This window comes from Archocentrus centrarchus, chromosome 3 (genome assembly GCF_007364275.1).
Source record: "Archocentrus centrarchus isolate MPI-CPG fArcCen1 chromosome 3, fArcCen1, whole genome shotgun sequence".
In the NCBI taxonomy this organism is placed as follows: Eukaryota; Metazoa; Chordata; class Actinopteri; order Cichliformes; family Cichlidae; genus Archocentrus; species Archocentrus centrarchus.
This window is the reverse complement of record NC_044348.1, coordinates 21,171,184-21,194,189: the sequence shown is the minus strand read 5'-3', so window position 1 is coordinate 21,194,189 and position 23,006 is coordinate 21,171,184. Positions and strand designations below refer to the sequence as shown.

General features: G+C 40.8%; 2 protein-coding genes across 5 annotated transcripts; one reads left to right on the top strand and one right to left on the bottom strand.

Annotated features, from left to right (window-relative positions):
* Positions 1-177: 177 nt before the first annotated feature.
* hnrnph3 (heterogeneous nuclear ribonucleoprotein H3 (2H9)) lies at positions 178-11,232 on the bottom strand. Of its 4 annotated transcripts, none has more exons than XM_030721220.1 (11): positions 11,081-11,232; positions 8,172-8,264; positions 7,702-7,857; positions 7,326-7,469; positions 6,096-6,234; positions 5,107-5,306; positions 4,680-4,775; positions 3,357-3,472; positions 1,486-1,621; positions 1,109-1,165; positions 178-957 (listed from the first exon to the last, which is right to left on the bottom strand). In XM_030721220.1, exons 2-11 carry the CDS (start codon positions 8,257-8,259, stop codon positions 881-883), a joined length of 1,209 nt encoding a protein of 402 aa, XP_030577080.1. In that variant the 5' UTR covers positions 8,260-8,264; positions 11,081-11,232; the 3' UTR covers positions 178-880. The 4 variants fall into 4 exon arrangements, 3 of the variants coding, with proteins under 3 accessions (XP_030577080.1, XP_030577091.1, XP_030577099.1); XM_030721231.1 differs by having other exon boundaries at positions 8,172-8,259; XM_030721239.1 differs by lacking the exon at positions 11,081-11,232 and adding an exon at positions 10,766-10,982.
* Positions 11,233-11,953: 721 nt separating this feature from the next.
* LOC115774141 (phenazine biosynthesis-like domain-containing protein 1) lies at positions 11,954-17,929 on the top strand. The gene is made up of 10 exons (XM_030721255.1): positions 11,954-12,155; positions 12,612-12,711; positions 15,118-15,216; positions 15,375-15,484; positions 15,583-15,612; positions 15,717-15,805; positions 16,042-16,133; positions 17,066-17,149; positions 17,347-17,409; positions 17,593-17,929. Exons 1-10 carry the CDS (start codon positions 12,072-12,074, stop codon positions 17,703-17,705), a joined length of 864 nt encoding a protein of 287 aa, XP_030577115.1. The 5' UTR covers positions 11,954-12,071; the 3' UTR covers positions 17,706-17,929.
* Positions 17,930-23,006: the final 5,077 nt, after the last annotated feature.

The following is a 23,006-nucleotide window of genomic DNA, read 5'->3' as shown; positions in this document are numbered from 1 at the left end:
TCACCTTAATGTGGAAAATTATCCTGAAACATGTCAGAGTCAGAAAGACAATTAAATATAAAATTTATTAGGCAAAATGTACAACAGCTGCACAAGCTATCTTACAGCTCAAATATAGAGACTTTATTTTACTTCCACTCTTTAAGAGTGGAATAATATTTCAACTTATTTTTTTTTAAATTCTGTAATGAACTGTGAAAACATTCATAAAAAAAAACACACGGGCTCACATTTAGAAAACATTCTGAACCAGGAAAGCTGATCTGAAATCCAGTTTGAATCAGTGTATCACAATTGTATTCTGATCACATTTTTAAATCAAGATATTTAAGACTTCAACATATGCAGACTTGCAATGAGTCAATCAAATCAAAGCGATGTTGCCAGGTAATTCTTTTTCCCGTTACGTATTGAATGCCACAGCTGTTGCGCTGTGAGGTTAAGTTCTTCTTGCTGCACTGAAACAAAATGAAAGTGCACCTGAAAACTGACATTCAGATATAATGCTCTCAATGCCATTCCAAAAAAAAAAAATTTGAAAAACAGAATGCATCTTTGCAACTGTTGTTCTGTATTTGTATGAATTTAGAAACTGCAATCTTCAGTTTCAAAAAACACGGGATCTTCAACATGACCGACCATGTTCAGCACCTACGTCAGTTCTGGCATTTAAACTCAGACGAGCTGTGTTGTGAAATCGTGCTTGTTAGGGTCACTTGTTAAGGCTTGTTAGGGTCTTACTTTTTTCAATCTGCCCTAAAAAAAAGAAAATGAGGAACTTCGCGTCAACTTTCCCGCTTAGAAACGCTCATTAATTAAATGTGGCCTGAAGAGACGTGACAGGAACGCCAGGATGGATTGGGACTGTGGGATGACATCATCAGTATGCACCTCGCAGCCCACTGCTCCGCGAGCCGCCTCCTCCTGAGTTACCATAGTAACCACTGCTGCCACGGCCTAAAAGATTTTCCAAAAAAATTAAAAAATAAAGTTGGTGTTACAAACGATAACATTAAAGTCCATAAATGTATACTGCAAGTGTAATGAGCAATAAAACCAGGCTTTTTATAAAATGTAACGCTGCCTGAACAAAACTCTTGAAACCCACTCATTTCAGCAGCGCCACTGGCTGTTGAGTTGAGAAACAGCTCGATGTAGCGATGCTCTGTGGAAAGAAAAAAAAACATCAACCCAATCATTCATACCCAAGAACTCTATTGCTGTTTAATATAAATGTAACCATTTACCTAAAACTAAGATTAATGAAGGTGATAAACCTGAAATATCTGCACAAGACATGTAAAAAGGAGACATTTGGTCTTAGCTCAATAGCTGGCCTCACTGACAGTCAGACCCTGAAAGTACATGTTTATTTTTAAAATCTTTGCTCTTCTTCTGCATCTCTGCTTAAAGTCAACAAGTATTTCTGAGTCTAAGTAGTGGAAGCACTGGTTGGAGATTAAAATTAAAAAGAAGGGAACATACGCATGTGGTTTTTGTCTTTGGACATGGCGGCCACAGCGTCTTCATGGGAGCGAAACTCCACGTCCGCCTCTCCGGTCGACTTGCCGTTAGGAGCCATATCGATGTGGATCCTCAGCGGGTTCAAAGGAGAGAAAAACTGTAAAATAAATAAAAATGATTGCAATTCTTGATGTTTTAAGTCTTAAATAGAATTAAGACATCTCAGATCTAAGTGAATGACAGCTATAGAGGGCACCTTAATGCATTTCCAAATTATAACTTCTAAGGTGAAAAAGTATGGTGTAAACTCACACATGTAACATACTTAAATAATTGGTTAATGTGGTTTTCTGTCACCATTATGAACTATGAGAGTTAATTATATGAAATATATGAAAGTTAATTTAAGTTTCTGTTAGAATCAATACAATCAGTTGATGTACTTTATCCAGTTTAAAAAAATTAAAAAAAAAAATCCTCAAAGGATTCATCAATTTCCTACAGACAAAACTGACTAATGATCCTAATTTCAGTTAATAGTAGGGTTGCAACGATTCATCGATTAACTCGATTAAATCGATTCTAAAAATTTATCGACACAAATTTACTGTGTCGATGCTTCGTTTAAACTCTGCAGCGCTCAGCTGTCTCGGTGTAAGCGGCGCTCCTCACTAGCATTAGCAGCATTAGTGCTGACGTTTTTTTGTGGGTTTATTGGGGGCTGGCAAACCAACATAGAACTGCATTACCGCCACCTACTGGACTGGAGTGTGAATCACTCACGTATACACAAGCACACATTCTAAAAAGCTCTCCGTCGCTGCGATGGATTTCATTTAACACAGAGTGGATCATCACTAGAGTTGCCACCTGTCTCGTAAAATACAGAACCCCGTATGTTACGGGACTCCGTGGAATACGGCTCCGTAACATGCCGTGTTCCGTACTTTACGAGATGGGTGGCAACTGTCGCTGACATGCATTTCCACGCCTCCACTGCTCTCTGTGTGTCTGTGTGTGTTGTGCTCGCTGAGAATTTCAGCTGCTATTTTTGTCTTTACTTCAGCTGTAGCTACCAGAACTGGTTTGCTAGCGAGCGCGGGCCATTAGCACTAGCGATGGTTCGGTACCGGAAGGCCCGCCCCCCAGGACCGAGGGGCTCCTTCAAAATATTTTTTATACTTTAATCCCTTATTAGTGACTAAATATAGACCTGCAGTAGAAACGTATTTTCGAGAATGCTTGTGAATACAAAGCATTACACCATTACTCACACATGCGCCATGGCTCCCGCAGCTTCTAGTTTTTCAAAACACTCATAGCAGGCAGCGGTTTTAACTGCGCAAGCGCAAAGAGGCGAAGCTGTGACGGTGAGCTCAAGTAGTGAAAAAGGAAACATTTTTCCAGCGTCCAAAACAGCAGCTTTTTCTTTTAGTAACCACCATTAAATCTGTGAAACAGCTGGAGGTCCTTCATCAAGCACCTGATCAGCAAGTGTTAAGGTGAAGAAAAGAGAACTTTGTAGCTGCTCCATTCACCGCTGTTTGTTCACAGGCGAAAAACTGCAGTACGGAAGTTAAAATATGCAGATAAACTGTTAATAAAAAAAAGTATTTCTTATCCGATTACTCGATTAATCGCTGGAATAATCAATAGAATACTCGATTACTAAAATAATCGTTTTATGCAGCCCTAGTTAATAGGCATTTAGGGTTTCCTGAAAAGTTACAATCAGATACACCAAAGCATTTTATAATCAACATTACTACAGACAAAATAAACCACTGAAGACTTAAAATCCCTTCAAACACTCTTCTTTTTAAGGAAACTAAAATTAAAGTCTTGGGGCGTGGATTTTTTAAAACAATCAAATTCACATAGTGCGTTCTTACTTTAGCGATGTCTCCCTCTGTCGCACGGAAAGGCAGACCCCTCATATGGACGAAATGGCCACTGTGGAAGCCCGAGCCACTTTCACTCTGACCACTGTAACCATGGCTTCCAACCCCTGAGTGGGAAAAGAGACAACTTATGTTGCTGAAACACTGTGAACATAATTTTGTAATGCTTTTTATCTTGACGCTTCTGTCTTCACGCTGTTGGATATACTCCGAAGCAAATAAGGCGCGTGTGTGATGTAATCATGTAAATGCATCCTCACGTCAATGGAATCGATAAGCGGAATCGTTAAAACAAGCAGACTAATGATTCCAAGGAATTTAATTACTTCCCGATTCCCCAATTAATTCCCGATTCCCATCCCTATAGAGACTACTAACTTTACAAACCTGAGTGTGTAGTTAGGTTAGTTCCACAAGTTAGGCAATATGACTAGCAGCTTGGCAGCACAGTGGTGCATTGATTGCATCTTACCATGGAGGCTCCAGGTTTGAACCTGTCCAAAGACCTGCTTTTCAGGTTAATTGGTGATTCCAACCTGACTATGGGTGTGACGGTAAATGTTTCCATCTCTCTGTGTTAGGCTGTTTTATAAAAACTTTTTTTTTTTGGAAAGGGCAATGTTTTTTTCAAAAAAAAAAAAAAGATGGCAGGGTGTGCCAAGGACAGCTGAACCAAGGTATGTATCATAGCAGAGCAATAAAAGGGTAATCCCTGGCCAGCACTGAGCAGCTGAAATTCTAACTGGACCACTGTAGCAACATTTAACATGTGCAACTGCAATTATTTAGTTTACTTGAAACAAACAAGCTCTAAAAAGATAAATTTGACTTTATTACAGTCAAAAGCATAAAAATCAAAGTTAAACCTCTGAAAGTAGTAATGAAACAGCCAAATTTAAAAAAAATAAATAAATAAAAAAAAAATTGAAAATCTAAATGGCTAATGGGATTTTTCAAATTAATGGCTCCAGAGGGACAAACATGCAAATTTTAGAACTTATATCAACCTGTGAAAGATTGTCTATTATGTACTGCACCATCACTTATCTAAATAAAGGTGTGAAATTTTCACTTAACAGTGAGATGTCTTAGACTGACAAGAGCTACTGATTTACATAAAAGAAAAAAAATAATCTTCCCTGTTTAGATTAAAACCATGAATGTTAAAATTGTGCAGCCAGAAAGTATATTTTGGGGAATAATACAATTAACCACTGTGAACACCAAATACTGTAAAATATTCCAGCCTTTCAAGCAGGGGCACTGAACTGCAAATACAAAGACTCTGAAATGTAGATAAAATCTGAACTTTACCTCTTCCTCCCCTCTCTCCTCTCACTCGCTCATCAAACATGCCATTGCCAAAACAGTAGTTGCTGAAGCCATTGTAGGTGTCAAAGCCACTGTAACCTGGACACAGTAACACAGCAAAGACAAACTGCAGTTTACCACTCACAGCCACACCATAGCTGGATCAGGGCTCATCTTTTACACCAGCAACAGAATGACAGAACTGAATATATACTTTCATTTTTCTATAGGCTCAGACAAAAAAAACAAACAAACAAAAATTAAACACACCCACAACATATTTTATTATTTATATAACGGAACCCTAAATTAGCTTAACCATGTTATCTGTTTGAAAGTGAAACTGTTTATTCCTGTATGCTGTTGACTGATTTGTTTTTGGGCTGTATGCACAGATTGGAGAAAAACAAAAAACAAAAAAAAACCTTACCTCCTCCATAACCACCTCCACTCCTCATGCTTTCCATCATTGTTGCACCACGGCCAGGGGAAGGACTAAAAAATCCTCCCCTGGGGCCCCCCATCATTGGTCTATCATAGGGCCCTGGTCTCTGGGCTCCCATTCCCCGTCGGGGAACCTCATAGTAGGCTCTGATCTCATTACGACTGCTCTTAAAAATCTCTATGTACCTGGAATATGAGGTACATAGAGATCCGTGGGATAAAAGAGAGGCAAAGGAGAGGGTTAAGGTGTTGAAATGGCTAAACTTAGTTTACAAACATAGATATGATTTACAGAGAAAAGACACAAAAGGAGAAATATTCTTAATAGTGGTCTGAATGATTGACAAAAAAAAAACAAAAAAAACAATTTCATTATTAGCTGGGCTTAAGGCTGAAGTAAAGGATTTCTACACCAACCTCACCACTGTTACTTACAGCAAAGGAAATCATTACAGGGCTTTTAGGTACTGCTTTTATTGTTTTTCTGCTTTAATGGTTAAGTCTGTCCTGGCGGTTTGCCTTAATTCTACACTTAACCCCCCAACCCATAATAAATTATACGTAAGAATCATGGAAGGATACAAAATAAGGACCAATGACTCATTTAATAAACCAAAAATGTTGCTGTAAGATAATTAAATGCAACTCCCACATCTTAAATGACCACCAGAAAATTATCTATGACAAATAACACACCAACCTTTATTTGAATAACAGATAAACCATCCCAATATTTAACATTTAATTACAATATATAAACCCATTAACCTTATTAGCATTATAATAAATATAACATGATCCACCCATTATTAATTACCATTTTATCACTGTTTTACCAAAATCATTCTATCACATCCACCCATGCTAATCAGAACCCATCCCAACAGTTCCACAATTATTCTAATATCACCACCCATTAAATTCTACAACAGAAGCCCAACCCAGTCCAGCCCGTCCCTTTCCCATCTGTCCCACCTGTGCCCTATTCTTTCCTTGTGTTTCCCCAGAGCCTTTTCTGCTATCTCCTTTGAGGCAAACTGCACGAAGGCTTCCCCTGTGCTCCTCCCCTGGTAGTCCACTGGCAGAGTTATCCCATTTGGCACGATTCTCAACCCTTCAACCCAAGCACACAAATACATAGGTCGGTAGGTAGACTGATAGAATTGATAGTACAACACCCACTGCATCAGTGGAGCTTAAAGGATTAATGTGTCATTAAAGCAAATAAACAACAGCTGTATTATCTCAGACTAATTAAAATAGGAGCATCTCAGGGGACTGACTTTACACTCGCTGCTCAGCAGTGGAACAAAAACAAAAACAAACTGCCCTGGAGTCAGTATATAAGCCACAGTATATTCACTTTTTTCTGATACACTACAGAGTATAGCTCAGTTTTTTAAAAATATATATTATTAGTTTCTCAATCTATATCAATTCATCAGTGTTTGTTTTCCTAGATGTAGGTTGCCAGTTTTATTAATACTGACCCCAGATCAGTTTCAAGGGATTGTTTTCCCTCAGCCAAAACAGCCCAGCTCATTCGATCCTTAAATCCTTAAGGAGCTATGGCATCTTAAGTCATATAAATATGCTAAATAATGGATTAACAGAACACTAACATGATTGCTCGACTACTAACAGTTTGGACAAGGACAAATTAGTAAGCACAGCATGACTAAACTACAGGAACAAATGTACATTAGAACACGCAGACATCTTTAATAGCTTAGTCACAGTTAATCATGTTAAGTTTAATCATCTGTCAGTCTACTTTGAAGGTTAGTGTGTGCTCATGTGTTGCCATGGAGTTTCTTAGCAAAAGTGCTGTTGGCAGTATTTGGAGGGTTTTTATTTTTTAATGATCCAAATCACATTTCCTAATATAGTACTGTTTAGAGTGAAGATCATGTGAAGTTGACAGCTGTTCTACTTTTATACAAGACTTGCCATAGAATATTTAAAAGTGCTATAAAAAGAAAAGCTCTATATTATAATGAGTTGATATAGGACTTTCTTTTGTGGTCTTCAGTTTCTTTTTGTAGTTTTGTCTCATTTGGCTGCTACTTTGGTCTCAGTGGAAAAGTGAAGCACAGAAAATTTTTTTTTTTTTTATTTATCTTTGGGACTAAAATATCGACTTTAACATGTAACATCACTACAATTTAATACAGTATTTAGACAAAAGTCTCAGTGTTCATGTACCTGAGAAAAACTGAACAATCTCCTCCTTACTGCAGCCAAAGGGCAGGCCTCTAAGTCTCAGCATGCAGCCACTGCAGCTGTCATAGTCAGCAGGACCGCTACGTTTCAGCACCCAGTCCATCTCACTACGGTTTGACTTGAACACTGATTCAGACACAGAAACAGAAAAACTCAAACATCACACGTCTGTCATTACAACTTAAAATAAACATTTTCATTACAGTTGTCTTAAAGGCCAATACAACTGAATAACTGTTGGTTTATGAAACATTATTGACACAAAAAAAAAAAAAAAATAGAAGGATCAGCATTAATGGGGAATCATGACTCCAACACTCAAATCTGTTGCTCAGTTTTAACCATTTTCACTACTTACCTTCTATATATCGGTGCCCCATGTATTTCCGGTCCTTGGAGAGTGCATTCTTGAAATCCTCGGCTGTTTTCAGTTCAATAAATGCCTCTCCACTCGGACGGCCTTCTTTTGAGTATGTGAAACATACCCCATTTACTTTCCCCACAATGTCGCAATCTATATTTAAAAGAGATTGGATTAAGCTTTTAAAACAATGCTTTCTGCTAGAAATGTTAAAAGAAATAACAGGGAGTGCTGCTGGTGTCCCTCAAACCACTGCTGGTCATGGAATGGAACAATGGCAAAAAAAGAAAAACCTTAAAAATACACCAATGGAGTATCAGCTTGCAAGCTTGGATGTTTATGCAATTCATAAACTTGAGCCTACAAACCTGAACCTAATGCTAATTGATCTAACTAGACTGATAATAATTTCAACACTAATAGTTGATGTTTTGTCCAAGGATGTAAAGATGTCTGTATTCCCTCACCAGAGAAGAAACTGGCCACCTCTTCCTGTGTGCAGGACCAGGGAAGTCCTCTGATCCGAACCACGTACCCCTCCTCATTCAAAGACATCTTCACTGCCACAGAGAGCAAAACACAGCACAAAGCAATGGATGTCAGTAATACTTACTAATGAAACAACATTAGTAGAAGTTTATCGATTGACCAGCCAGGTACTAGAATTAGCCAATTTCCAGTGTTCTCAGCCCGGACCACTGACCACCCGGGCAGCCTCCCATATGGCGATTAAAAAGGGTCGATGTCCTGTTATCCGATAATGTTATAAACATACTAGAAAACAATGCAAGTACTTGACATTTGTTTTGCTATATTTACCATCTGTTGCTTTTGTCTGGTAAGGGAAAATATGTCAGGTAAAGGTGGGTATACAGCAACTTATTTTTAGTTAACTTTCTGTACCTCTTTCCAGTAGCAGAGCACTTTATTTTCAGTCATTTAAGTTCAAGAAGATCCTGTAACTTATGGCAGCTTGGGTAGTATTAGAGTTTAATAATCTCTTTACTGTGAAAATAATATTTTACATTTAAGTGTTAGAGTTAGCACATTTGCTTAGTAAATGAAAGGTCTCTGGTTCAATTCCAGCCTGATACGTCAAGAAAGGCACCCGGTGTAAAACTACCGAAATCCAAACCATGTGTCCCTGCTTACAGCAGCAATCCCTTGTGACAAAACAGCCAAAAGTAGCTTTAAAAAGAGTTGATATTTGTTTGTATATGTTGTCAGTTATCGTTCTTGGAAAGAAAATTGATATCAGCATGTCACACTTTGAGAAAATCTGAAATCGGAACTGGACAAGAAAATTGCATTTGGTGCATATCTAAAATTATGCTTCTAGTATTGCCTGACCTACAAGCATGTGTCACTGTGTGGAGTCCAGTGCCGAATCTATATTAAGGACCAAAGCCATTCTGGTCATTTGCTGTAGGGGTACTGGACATTGGACAAACTAACTTAAATGCAGTACTTACTTATTTTTTATTATTATGAATTATGCGGCTGATCTCTCTTCTTGCATTTTGGCCTGCATTTCTATTTAGTTTGTCCATTCACTGTTAATGCCGATAACGGAGCAGAAAGTTTTTAATGAAATAGTACTCAGCATTCCTCAACCATCCACCCATCTTCTCCCGTTTGTCCGGGGTCAGGTTGTGAGGGCAGCAGAGAAGCTGAAACCTCCCTCTCACCGGCCTCTCCCGGGGGAACGAGGTATTCCCAGGCTAGCTGAAGCATAATCTCTCCAGTACAGCATTCTCCTGGTAGGAAATGCCCAGAACACCTTGCCCAGAAGGCATCTTAATCAGATGCCTGAACCACCTCAATTGGCATCTTTCAATGTGGAGGAGTATTGGATCTACTCTGAGTCCCTTCCAAATAACTGACTTTTAGGGCTAGGCGATATATCGAGTTTGTAAGAAATATCAATATATTTTCATAAGCGATATAAGATGAGACAATATCGTTTATATCAATATAGTCTATGTCACATCACAATCATACTTGCAAATCCTTTGTCTTCTCCCAATTTGTCTCTGCACAACTTCTCTCCCTCACCGCTTCACCCGTAAATCATGCAGGAAGCGACAGCATGGCAGCCTTGCCAAATTGGCAACTTTGTTACTAGATTTAACGGTTTTACAGACCTGCTGGTATATCACCATTCAGCTAAAAAATATTGAGATATTACTTTTGGTCCATATTGTCCAGCCCTACTGAATTTATCACCCTTCTCTAAGCGAGAGGCCAGCCACCCTTCAGAGAAAGCTCATTTCAATCATTTGTATTTGTGATGTTACTCTTTTGATCACTACCCTGAACTCATGACCGTAAGTGACAGACATAGATTCACAACTTTGCTTTAATGCTCAGCTCTCTCTTCACTTGTGACCAAGATCCTGAGTTGCATAAACTCCATGTGTATTTTTACACGAGATTAATTTTAAAATAATAATATACACTAAATGCCATTAGCATAAAAGTTAGGCTGCACTAATAATCCCTCATTATTAACGTGTATGGTGGCCTAAAATGTATAGAGATAACCAACAGCTGAGGAATAAGTGATTTAAAGGGCTTCGGCTTATTAAGCATGAGCAAGATCACCCAATGTGTTGCCAGAGCTAATTTTTTGTTTCCATCTTATTCTTATCAACCATGTTAAAATTTGCAAGAGCAACAGGTTTGGCAAAAGTTAGCACTGCGATTAAAAGTTTACTGTTGCATCTATGGGCACAGTTTACATTCGGCTCATGCTTTAACCCGTTTTAACATTAACGGGTCTCGACGTAGTGACATACTAGACGTTTTTTTTTTATTTTTTTGGTATTTAGCTTAAACTGGCGGTAAACCCCGCCAGTTTTGTACACTTAAAGTCAACAATTGTTAGTAGAGTGCGACATAACGACATTTCAAAGAACATATATATAACGCTGTATTGTGGCTCTGCAGCAGCTAAAACAGCTTAAATAAGCTAACATTTGATACTTCCTCCTTCCAGCTGTTACCGACGTGCTACAAATTCGAGAGCTGTGCTAGCTAACGTAACCGGAGTTCAACTTACACAGAACATCCTTAAAACGCAAAACAGCATCTTTATTAAAGTTCTCCACAGAATAATATCCGTCAGTCTAACATTAATACTAGTTATATGTTTCTCTACAGCCAAGCTGACGTGAAAACGTTAGCTCGGCAATATTAGCATTTAGCAGGCTAGCCGCTAAGGCTAACTGTAGGACACAGGCAGCGGTCAAACGTACAGGGCGAACGAGTTCTCGTTCTAATGGTCCTGCGCCGTTATTGGATTTCAAAATATGACCCCGTAAAGAAACATATCAAACGTCAGCATATATTGAGTGAAACGGTAAAATGATCTCACATTTGCCTCTTGTCCCCGGTCTCCTCCTACTCGTATCCCGAGCCTCAGGTGACTCTGCCAGCAAACTTGCACAGGTATGTTGTTGTTCTTCTTGTGGTTTTACTGGCGGTTGGCAAACCAGCTTAGAGGTGCATTACCGCCACATACTGGACTGGAGTGTGGATCGTGAACACAGGTATGTTCTCGTGAGACTTCGATTTATAATAGAATAGAATAGAATAGAATGCCTTTATTGTCATTATACAGGATGTACAATGAGATTGGAGGGCCACTCCTGTTCAGTGCCATGTAACAGAAAATCAAACTCTCTAAAATAAAAATATTATAATCTAGTATGATCAATATAACGATAATATAATAATATAAATAAATATAATATAACAATATGACAATATAAACGTCAATTCATTTTAGGGCTTATATATATATATATATATATATATGTCTATGTTTTAGAGTTCATGGTCTATAAATAGCTTATTCACGGGTTGTTTGAATTTATGACTCCCAAAGGAGTTGCTGTCTCGGACGCGTAATAAAATTAATTAATTTACCAAATACCCCCCCAGATAATGCGTCTAAGATTAAAATATGGTCAGGGTAGTTGGTATAGTTTGCGTCTACAATCAGACAAAAAGATTTTACTCTCAACATTAGTCATGCGTATTCTGGCTATTATAAAATATGAAACGAAGATTCGTCACATTGAAAAACAATACTTTTTAACTGTCAGATAACCACCGATTGTGTTTGTGTTAAGGAAGATAAAGTTCGTAGGCTTCAGCGGATACTCATAGCAATCACACACTGGCTGTGTCTAAATGTGACTGAATACACGTGGAAAATTGGACAGGTTACAGAGGGAGGCGGGGGGACAAAGCAGACGGGGGTCGAAAGTCCATCCACAGTGGTGCGTGTGGATCCTTTCCATCAAAAACCGCACAGCAGGATTGAGTTTCAAGCCATTTTCATTTTGTTTAGCCTGCCTACAATGGAGATACCGGTATTCACGCTGGACGCCTTCACCAACTTACCGTTCAGGGGAAACCCTGCGGCGGTTTGTCCACTTATGCATGTGAGTACGAATATTTAGGTCAAAGCTTAATATTTGCTCTGTGGCACTATGGCGGCTTGCATCGATGCTTCGCGAAAGTGCAGACTAGCAGCAGATGGAAGAAGTTTGCCTTAAATTATTTCTGCAGAAAGAAAAAAAGTTTTGTTTTAAAGGGATTTTAACTCATAGCATTCATGTTACCAAACTGCGACTGAAAACTGAAAAGAATTTGAAGCTGAAAACTTGCCTGCTACACTAGCACTGAGTAAGAAACCTCAGCCTGCAGCTTCTGGCGTATTTATTCATTTTCAATGAGCAAAGTTCGACTTTCATTGCCAAAAGCTTGCAACCATTTCCCTAAAAAACAAAACAAAAAACGGTCTAAGCAGCCCAGGACACCATCAGTGCATGTTTACAGCGTGTTTATGCTGAGCACAAATATTTATATTTGCTTATTAAATCGTGTGTTTCAAACAGGAGCTGAATGATGACTTGTATCAGAAGATAGCAGCAGAGATGAACCTCTCAGAAACGGCTTTCATCACCAGAATTAATCACGCTGATAATTTTACTACAGGTAAATCTGTTTTAATGCAGGTGGTGAAATTTGCCTTGGTATCGATTCCCAAGATTCTTGAATTATACTCAAAACTGTATAAGATATGGTATATGGTTCACATGCTTTTTTATACTTAAATTAGCCCCTATGGATGTGGGAGTTGACACCAGGATAGAGTTTTTTGAATAAATGGTCACACAGAATAAGTCTGTATTTATTTATAGTTATAAAAATGAGAATAATAAAGTTTTTTGGGTTTTTTTATATATCAGTTACAAAGTTACAGAACACAATAAAATACTGAAATCATAAATTGCAACAAACAACAAATAAAAACATGGGATAAAACCTGAATACTACTCACTATGAACAAAATTAAGTTTTGCACAGCTGTGAGGAAAATGCCAGATTTCCTTTTGTAACGAGGAATTGTGGGAAGAGTTAGGAGGGTTTGACACCAGGAATGAAGGCAGAGGCTCTGTTAACAAGGTGAGATATGAATGAATTCTTTATTGAATAGAAGCTAGTGTAGTGGGAGTGGGGGGTCTTGTCTTGTCTCTAGCAGCTGATTTTTGAACAAGCCAGAAGAGGTAGGAGGACTTTTTGGCTGAGCACCGAGTAGAAGGAATTACAATAGTCCAAATATGATGAGCTGTAAGCATGGCTGACTTTTCCAAACTGCCTGAGATAAAAAAAAAAAACAAAACAAAAAAACAAGGTTTAACTATAAAAGAGCAAGTGTACCCAAACTACGATAGCAAAATGTTCCCCACAGCATAAAAAAAAAAGCCACAATATCCACTCACTGTAAGCATCAAGGGTTTAGGTTTTATCCTGTAACTTGACATTGATATCTTAGAAATGTAGCTTTCTTCAACAAGTTAGCCTTTCACTACAAGAACTAACCTCAAAGTTTTGACAATTCATCTATTACACATAATGTTATGGAGGTAGCTGGTATTGGGGTAAAGATTTTGTAACCAGTTCAGCTGGTCTTGGTTACTATTAAGGACATAAATACCTGTAGTGGCCAATGGAAGATTTGACATTAATACTTATTTGTAAGTGTTGTCAGGAACAATAAACATTTAGGGATAAAAATATAGAGTAAAAGTTTACAGTGTACATTTTGTGACATGTTAATTAAAAATTTTCCAGCACTCTGCTGTTCATTTTAAATTAAAGAGAGCACCTGAAACTTTGGACAACATACAGTTTATGCTTATGCTATAAAAATCTGCTTAGAAAAGCCACTTTGAGAGGAAATTATTCAATGCAGTGATTTTAATAAAGTCATAAAACAGACAGCACGTATATGTAAGAACCACAGGGAGGCAGACACGTGTGACATGGTCACAAATGTACTGTGCAGTTAAAACGCACACATATCTGCATTTCATTGATTATGTGCGCAAACTGAAAAAAAACACCTGTCCTCAGCAGTCTGGCAGGTAACAATGTTACATTGTATGAAGTCCAAAGGACTGTGCAACAGGCTGCCACAGTGAAAAATGCAGTGTGCAGTCAGTCCAAGAGGAATGCAGATATAATTTACACAGAGACAAAGAGGAAGCAGATATGTTAAACAATAAGTTTAACATGACTTAAAAATGCAACTTTGGAAAAATACTGAAAACTAAGTTTCACACAGTGGCATCAAAAATGTTTTCCCTTTAGATTTACTACCCTTTTTTTGGAGCCATTTTTTTTTTTACAATTTAATTTTTTCCAGCTGTGAACAGCATTATTACATCTCTTACTAGGTGGGAGGGAGGCCATTTTGAAGCTTTAAAATTAATCAAAGTTCAAAATCAATCCTATATTAAACAGGTAGAGTAGTGCAGCAAAGATGGTTCACGTGGTCTTATCGCTCTGAAGACTTCTGGCTGAGCCCTCACTAGAGGGAATTGCAACAGTCCACATGTGATGAGATTAACTTTTTTTAAAAGATTTAACATACATAAATAAAAAGTGGACCAAAACTATGACAATAAGGGTTCAGTATTTTTTCCTGTAATTGGCTGCAGAGGTCATCTGAGATTTGTCACATTGAAGATTCAGATGCAGCTTTCTGCTGACATCACACATTTTTTTTCTGGAGCCTTTTCCCACAATTTAATTACTTCCAGCTATAACCAGCTTCTCGATGTCCCATTTTCACTGCACTGAGCGAGCCCAACACCACAAGCATGCTCAAAAATACATCACAGCATGCAGTGTTACTTTAGTAAATGCTTTTATTACAGTCACTTTTTAAGTATGAAAACTCTATAAATTAAAAAATGCTCACAATTAAGTAAGTTTCTTATGAGAAACTGTGGATGTGAACTCCCTTTCTGGGGTGAGGTTCTGCTTCACAGTGAATCATATATAGAACATAGAAAAAAATGTGGAAAATGTCTCAAATATTATTGTGATTAACAGGATCAAGGTTCCGCCTTCGGTGGTTTACACCAACCACTGAAGTGAATCTGTGTGGACATGCCACTCTGGCCTCTGCAGCAGTGCTGTTCCAACACAAGAGTAAGTTGCAGCATTTACATATAAATGTTTTTAAATGGTACATTAGATAAGGTTGGCATAATTTTTTTTAAGTTGCATGTAATACACAATGCAGCTTACTGCAAGAAAGGGCAAAGAATTAGCAGTGTGAGACCATGTCACGGATGTTTTACCTTCAGATAACGTAAATCCCACCCTGGTGTTTGAGACCAAGAGTGGAGATCTTGCCGTCACAAAGAAGGGGGAAGGGTACGTCATGGACTTTCCTCTCAATCCCCCCACCCGACAGGTAAATTACATTTTGTCTGTTTTAATTACATGAACTAAGAATTTAATCAAACCATATATGTAAAAATGGCTTTTTTTCCCGAACTCCTTTTATTTCAGGATCCCAACGAGTTTAGAGACATTATCAAGGTCAGCCAGCATATTTTTGACCCCATCTTTGTGAACTTTGTTAAAGTCTAACTACATTCGTGCGCTTCAGCATGTGTTCAAATGTCTTTGCACGCGTGACACAGGCGGCAGTCGGAAATCACCCAATTCAGGACGTTTACTTGTGCTCCAACCTCAAGAAGCTGCTGATTCGCCTGGCTGACAGCTGTGACACGTTAGTCAAAAACTTCGCTTGTCACCATATTCAAAGGAATCTCAATTCATGAGGATCTCATAAAAAATATGTACTCAGCAACATCAGTCATACTTATGTTACTCTCACTAATCCTTTTTCAGCTCCACTGAAGCTCAAGTGCCCAGATGGTGGGCTTATTCATATGTTTAAAGGCCAAACAAATGTTCAAGAAACTAGCCTTAAATGTGTATGTGCTTCATGTGTTTTATCTCTAGGTCTGTGCTTACCCAGCTGAAAGTTGACCCTGTGGCTCTTGAGCGTAGTGATAGAAGTGGAGGAGTCAGGGCAGTCATCATCACTATCAAAGGTAATCAGAGCCTCATATTAGATCCTGAAGCTAGACCAAGAGGGTTTTGTTGTGCACTTTCAAGACTTACTGGGTTTGGCCACATGTAGTCATTTTATCTTTACAGTGTTACCAAAATTAAACCACAACAGTAAAAGCTTTCTTTTAAGAATAAACTGAACCCAAAATGCAGTACACTCAAAAATATAAAAACACACAAACCCAAAAGGTTAAGTTAAAATGACCTGTCCCATAACATGCCTGGGACAACATCCCACAGGCCACTATTGACAAATTGGTGATGTCTATGCGCCACAGATGCGTGACGCCAACGGTCAGACGATACAGAGTGCTGTGAACTCTGATCGCTGACCATAATGTGTTCACTTCATGAGAACCCACGGACTGTTGCATAAAGATCTGAAAAATTGGTTGCTATTGATGCCTGAAATGATACGGAGTGTATACGCAAATTGTGCTTATACATTATTGATTAGTTATTAGATGAAATACAGAAACTGTTTTGTGCATTTATATTTTTGTTGAGTGTATTTAAGTGAGGTGTTGTTCCACCAGGAAAGCTCCAATGCACCGTGGCATTGATTCTTTAACTCTACTGGAGGGACGAACACCACACTGCCAAAGAAAAAAATTCCATTGTTTGACGTTTTAATGATGGTGGCAAGGAGCACAGTCTATAATCTCATTCATAATCTAGGTGTTCATTTGGGTTAAGATCTGGAGAAATATTTCACTGGACAAATGGTGATCACTCGGGAAAAAACATTTTCTGATGATTTCTCCTTCTCCATCACCAATTTTTGCACTTGTTTGTTCATGTTAATTCTTTCAGTCAGCCAATGTTTCAGCCAACAAACATTAAATGTTCAGATCTGCCTAACGCTGTCTATCAAAAGCTTCTCCCCTTTAAACATTGTTACATGTGAAAACAGGATCACCAGACTGCCAGCCAGGATATGACTTCTACTCCAGAAACTTTGCTCCATGGGTTGGCATTCCTGAGGATCCTGTCACTGGTAAGATGACTGCCCTTTACTAGAACTAGTCTTATCCCTCAAATGACATGAAAACCAAAAACATTGACATACAAGCAGCTGGACCAAAGACACTAAAGAGGATGCATTTACAGATGTTTAATGTTTTGTGCATCTTGTGACATTTGCCTGTAAAAATATGTTAACCTATCTCTGCTGTGCGTTTTCTCTTCTGGCAGGATCTGCCCACACAGTCCTCGGTAGCTACTGGTCTGAAAAACTAGGAAAGAAGAAAATGCTGGGTATGTATTCTACCCATCCCCACCCAGTTATATTCTCTTTGATTAAATCTATAATGTTATCTCATTATGTTACCAGAGGTCAGATGTTTTATTAATCTTTCATTTATCTGATAACAGATGTGTCCTGCTTTAAATAATCCATTATTGTCACTCAGCTCATCCTTTCTGTGTGCGTTTGTGCAGCTTACCAGTGCTCCAGTCGAGGTGGGGAGCTGGAACTTGAAGTGAGAGATGATGGAAGAATCAACATAGCTGGACAGACCATCACTGTACTGCAAGGAATGATCAAACTGTAGTCTGAGACGCGTCCGAGCAAACACGGTCTGATGTGCTACCACGGTCAACGCGTGCCTGCAGATAGAAGCTTTACGCCACTTGAATAAAGTTCAGCCTGGGCAATCCTGTAATTCAGCTAACCAACATGCTATAGGACAGAAAGAATATAGCATACTTTGTTAGGACTTCCATCATTTATTCATAACACTACATCAAAAAAAAACAAAAAAACCAACAACTGCAAGATTTTAAAAACAGAAATACAAGAACATGTAAAATCAGAAGAGTCATAGTCAGACATGTGCTGCTCACTAATGAATAAGAGTCAATAAAATGAAATAGTTGACTACACTGATAAAAAAACAAAAATGATACTGAATAATTGATTTTGATCCTAAATAATGGTTTAGTACATATTCCTGCAATTAAAAGATATTATGACCACATGTTTGCTTCTGTGTAAACTTCGTTCCTGTGCAGATTTGGTTCTGCTGGTCTGACTCTGATGCTTGTTTTTACTGGCAAAACAATGGAATAAAGTTAGTTTTCTTTTCTGTCCAATGTAGTGAAGCCCGCTGACAGACTAAAGTTCTTTTAACACTTCTAGTTAAATACTATAGGTCAGCTAATAGAAAATGATACTACACGTCTGAAGTGTGAGCTGGAAAATGTTCATTTTCGGCACAGACAGATGATAAATGTGGATGTTGGGATACAGCTTTTCAGTTTTTATCCTAAACACCGGGCCAGTTCCTGTGGAAGCTGTCGCCATCATTTCACACATTGAAGTTTTGTGTGTTGTCCTGCAAAAGTACCAAAAGTTTGAGGTATCTGATGATAAATATGAGCTTTATGAAAAATTGAGGTTTGATGCATCACATTTTTAACTATCACAGTGTCAGCTGAATACATTTAAACTTCAAGACCAACTTATGGATGCAGTACAGTTGTGTGCGCACCCATTTCAGCTGGTACCCGTCTCAGCACCTTGGTTCATGGCACTAGCATTAACGGATACTTTTAAAACTGGAGTGCTTCAGGTATGTTGCATTAAAAACTAGGGATGGCACGATACCACTTTTTTTAGGTCCGATGCGATATTTTATCTGTCGATACAAATCCGATCTTTTCAAAAAAACAAAAAACAATTGATTTCAAATGCCTGGATACATTTTACATATGTCAACAGTCACACACAACAAAATCAAAATCTTTTAGTTGTCCCACGTACAAGACTAAGAACCAGGGAGGGGCAGAGCTTTTCAGGCAATGGCACCAAAGCTCTGGAACTGTTTACCACTCCAGCTCCATTTAGCTGACTCTGTGGAGTCTTAAAAAAAACATTTGAAAACATGTTTAACCAGGCTTTCTATTGAGTTTATTCTTTTCTTTTAATATGGTAATGTTAATATGTTTTTAACATGGTGTTTTATTTGGGTTTTTTTGATAGTGTTTTAATTGTTTTACAGCACTTTGTGACTTTTTGTCTGCGAAAAGCACTAAAATAAGCTTTACTTACTTACAACAATCGCTCTATCACCTGAATCCTGTTGCTCCTATGTGAGAAGGTGATGCATTGGCTTATGGCATGTTGCAAATTTCAGTAGGGCTGCAACTATTGCTTAATTTAGTAATTGAGTATTCAATCAATTATACCATCAATTACCCGAGTAACTGGATAAGAAATACTTTTTTCACATTAACAGTTCATCTGCATATTTTAACTTCCGTACTGCAGTTTTTCCCTGTGTGAAACAAACAGGGTGGATGGAGCAGCTATAAAGTTCCCTTTCAGTCGATTCACTCGGTACAACATATATATAGCATGGGATATCACGCCCTCGCATGTCCTGCTGAAGACACCTCTATTCACGCCTCTAAGGCAAATGACCTGTGATGACATATGTGTGGCTCCGCCCGCACATAAATAACACTGTCATCACAGTCATTCCTCAGTTCTTACACTCTTCACCTCGCTAAGAACACCTCTGCCGAGGCAAGCTAGCTAGCTGCTGCTAGTTAGCTCTGTTGTCTGCCGGCTCAAAGTTAGTTTAACTGCTCCTGTTGGTGTTAGCCCCACCGCTCAGTTGGTGTGTGGACTGCCCGTGGAGCGCTAATTTTGAGTCTTCTAGTGCAGCATTTTCACTTTGCGTTTTAGCATGAATACTAAACCAAAGCGAGCAGAGCAGAAATCTTCTGTTCACCCCTGTCCTCAGGGGTGCGGTTTCTCTCTGCACGACAAGGACCAGCACGTCGCGTGCCCCGTCTGCCTGGGGATTGTCCATGCTAGGAGAGCGTTGACTGAGCCCGATGTCTGTGCGCTTTGTCGCCAGCTCCGGCGCTCAACCCTGGACAGACGGGTGACGTTTGTGGAAAAAGTGTTGGGAAGGATGGTTGTCGCACGGCATAACCCCCTCCTCTCCGAGTCTGGGATCCCGGCTTCCCCTGGATCCGAAGGCGAGGAGTATCCGACTGATGTCCCCGCATTTAGCTGGGCAGACTATATGGAGGACACTGATGGGTTAGCCGAAAGTGAGCTGGAACCATGCGAGAGTGCTGGCCAGCTTCAGTCTGAGCTAGTTGCTTGCCAGTATGACGAGGACCTGTTGGACATCAGCCTGGATTTGCATGGTTTGTCGGAGGATGAACAGGAGAGCCTGTCGTCGGCTCAGTGTGCCGCTGCTGCTGCGCTGGCCGGACGAGACGACATGTCACTTTTTTCGCTATTTCACTATGCAGCGGATAAGCTGCAGGTGGACTGGCCCTCTCCTCCGCCAACTCAGAAACCATCGAGGTTCGCGGGGTTTTTCCTCCCACCCGAGCCTACGACGGTCAGAAACTGCCTTCCCATGTTCCCAGATTTTGTCTCCGAGCTGACTGCTTCATGGAGCAAACCACTATCTACCCGTGTCACTGTACCCGGCTATGGACAGTATCTGGAACTTCACGGCGCAGAGGAGGCTGGCTTAGGTAACCCACCTCCGATGGAGGCGTCCCTGGCGGCTTATCTGGCCCCTCCCCATAACCATGGTGTGCCTGGCCCGTCAACTCTCCTGTCCAAGCATGGCAGATTTTCCGCGTCTCAGCTGGACAAGATTTTTTGGGCTCAGGCAGGCGCTGCCCATGCCATGAGCTCCGCTACTATGCTCCAGACGTACCAGGCAATATGCCTGGCGGAGCTTGGCTCACTGGTTCCCCCAGACAGCCCACTGGCGCCTCTCCTCGATGAGGATAGAGTCACTACGGACTACATTCTCCGTGCGTCACGCTGGATAGAGGGATGGCTTCGGCAGTAGTGGCTCAGAGGCACCTGTGGCTGACCCTCTCCGATGTCCCGGATAGGGATAGGGCTATTTATCTAGATGAACCAGTGTCTGCTGATGGATTATTTGGGCAATCACTCGAAGCTATTCAGGCTAAATTCGAGCTGAGGAAGAAGCAGACGGAAGCTCTGCGTGATATCATCTCCGGACGTGATGCAAAGCCCAAGTTGGCAGTTAACTCTCACAGGCCCGCCATTTCTCTGCCCACCGGAAAGAGAGCACCGCCCACAGCTGCTGTGGGGGCACCACCAGCAAGAACACAGCCGCCGGGTTGGGTTCCACGCCAGTCGGCCTGGACAAAGGCCCGCCTTCAGGGCCCAGGAAGGATTCCGTGCCCAGGAGGAAGAATCCTCAGCCCTCCCAGCTCTGGAATTGAGTGAAGAGGGGCTCCAGCGGCAGAGAGATGCCGCTTCCCCCATCTGTTGCCGCACAAAAGGTGCTGCATAAGTTCTGTTCAGGTTGGGTTAAATGCTCAGGTGACCACATCGAGTGCTCCTCCTGTATTTCATTGTTAGGCCCCAATAAAGGTGCCTCTTACAAACCATGTAAGTGTACATGTTCCTGTACTACGATCAATAAAGAATACATATTCGCAAACAAGTGCAATCCTCAATCAAATGAGCCGAGTCAGGGAGGTCATGCCTTTCCCCGCAGACACACTGGGGGGGTGACATTGCCTCACCTACAGTGCTGCAGGTAAGCCGACTGGCGGCCCACCTCCCCCAGTGGCACACTTGCGCCCCCTCTCTGTAGGTGGTGAAAACTGTTGCTACAGGTTACTGGTTACAGTTCCGGACCAGGCCGCCTCGCTTCCGTGGTATAATAAACTCTACCTTAAGAAGCAAAACAGCGACAATACTAAGGGAGGAAATAGACTCGCTGCTGCAGAAGAAAGCAATACGAGTGGTCCCCGCTTTGGAGACGGACAAAGGTTGGTACAGCCGCTATTTTGTCGTTCCAAAGAAAGGGGGAGGGCTCCGTCCTATTCCCAGCCAAGCACGTCTGTCAGAGCACAGAGTAGCCGCGTTTCACCGCTGCCTCGCTCAGTTTCAGTTGGGACGCAGACTGCGTTTCCAAACAATCTTACGGTTGTTGGGCATGATGGCATCTATGATTGCCGTAGTGCCACTCGGGCTGTTAAGGATGAGAGCTTTCCAGTGATTGACTCTCTCTCACCACCTGTGTGCGTTGCGCCACCTGCGGAGGAGACTGACGATAACCGCATCCTGCATGTTAGCAATCCGCCCTTGGAAGGAGCCCGGTCTGCTGCATCAGGCGTCTCAGATTGGGAGGGTGTCGTTTCGCAAGGTGGTGTCCACAGATGCCTCCCTGAGGGGGTGAGGGGCTCTGTGCGACGACGCATCGGTGAGAGGTCTGGACTGCACTACAGCGTGAGCTGCACATCAATCACTTAGAGCTGCTAGCCGCTTTTCTAGCGCTCAAGCATTTTTGTCCAGTTCTAATGGGCCAGCATGTTTTGGTCCGGACAGACAATTCGACAGTGGTCTCTTACATAAACAGGCAGGGAGGGACACGTTCCCTTCCCCTGTTAAAGCTGTCTCACTCTCTGCTGTTATGGTGCAGTGTTTGTTTTCTGTCGCTGAGAGCCACTCACATTCCAGGCTGTCTGAACCGGGGACCGGACCTTCTCTCCAGGGGATGGTCCCCTGGTGAGGGAATGGAGGTTGCACCCCTTGGTTGTGGCCCAGATTTGGGACATATTTGGCAGGGCAGAGGTGGACCTGTTCGCTTCAAGAGCGAATGCTCACTACCCCCTGTTCTTCCCCATAGCCGACCATGATGCACCTCTGGGGACGGATGCATTGGCTCACCCATGGCCAGACATGCTCCTGTATGCCTTTTCCCCAGTGGAAATGATACCACCGGTTTTAGAGAGAGCGCGTCAGCAGCACCTCTCTCTGATTCTGGTGGCCAGCGAAGCCATGGTATGCAGAAATGATCAGTCTGTTGGAAGCAAGGCCCTAGCAGCTTCCTCTC

Bases quoted from the DNA above. Each gene is read 5' to 3' on its own strand.
- LOC115774141 (XM_030721255.1), top strand. From the start codon at position 12,072: ATGGAGATACCGGTATTCACGCTGGACGCCTTCACCAACTTACCGTTC. The intron at 17,150-17,346 runs GTAAGATGACTG...CTCTTCTGGCAG, and splicing joins TCCTGAGGATCCTGTCACTG to GATCTGCCCACACAGTCCTC. The intron at 17,410-17,592 runs GTATGTATTCTA...GCGTTTGTGCAG, and splicing joins AGGAAAGAAGAAAATGCTGG to CTTACCAGTGCTCCAGTCGA.
- hnrnph3 (XM_030721220.1), bottom strand. From the start codon at position 8,259: ATGTCTTTGAATGAGGAGGGGTACGTGGTTCGGATCAGAGGACTTCCC. The intron at 7,858-8,171 runs GTGAGGGAATAC...TTTTAAATATAG, and splicing joins GGTGGCCAGTTTCTTCTCTG to ATTGCGACATTGTGGGGAAA. The intron at 958-1,108 runs GTGGGTTTCAAG...AAAATCTTTTAG, and splicing joins CAGTGGCGCTGCTGAAATGA to GCCGTGGCAGCAGTGGTTAC.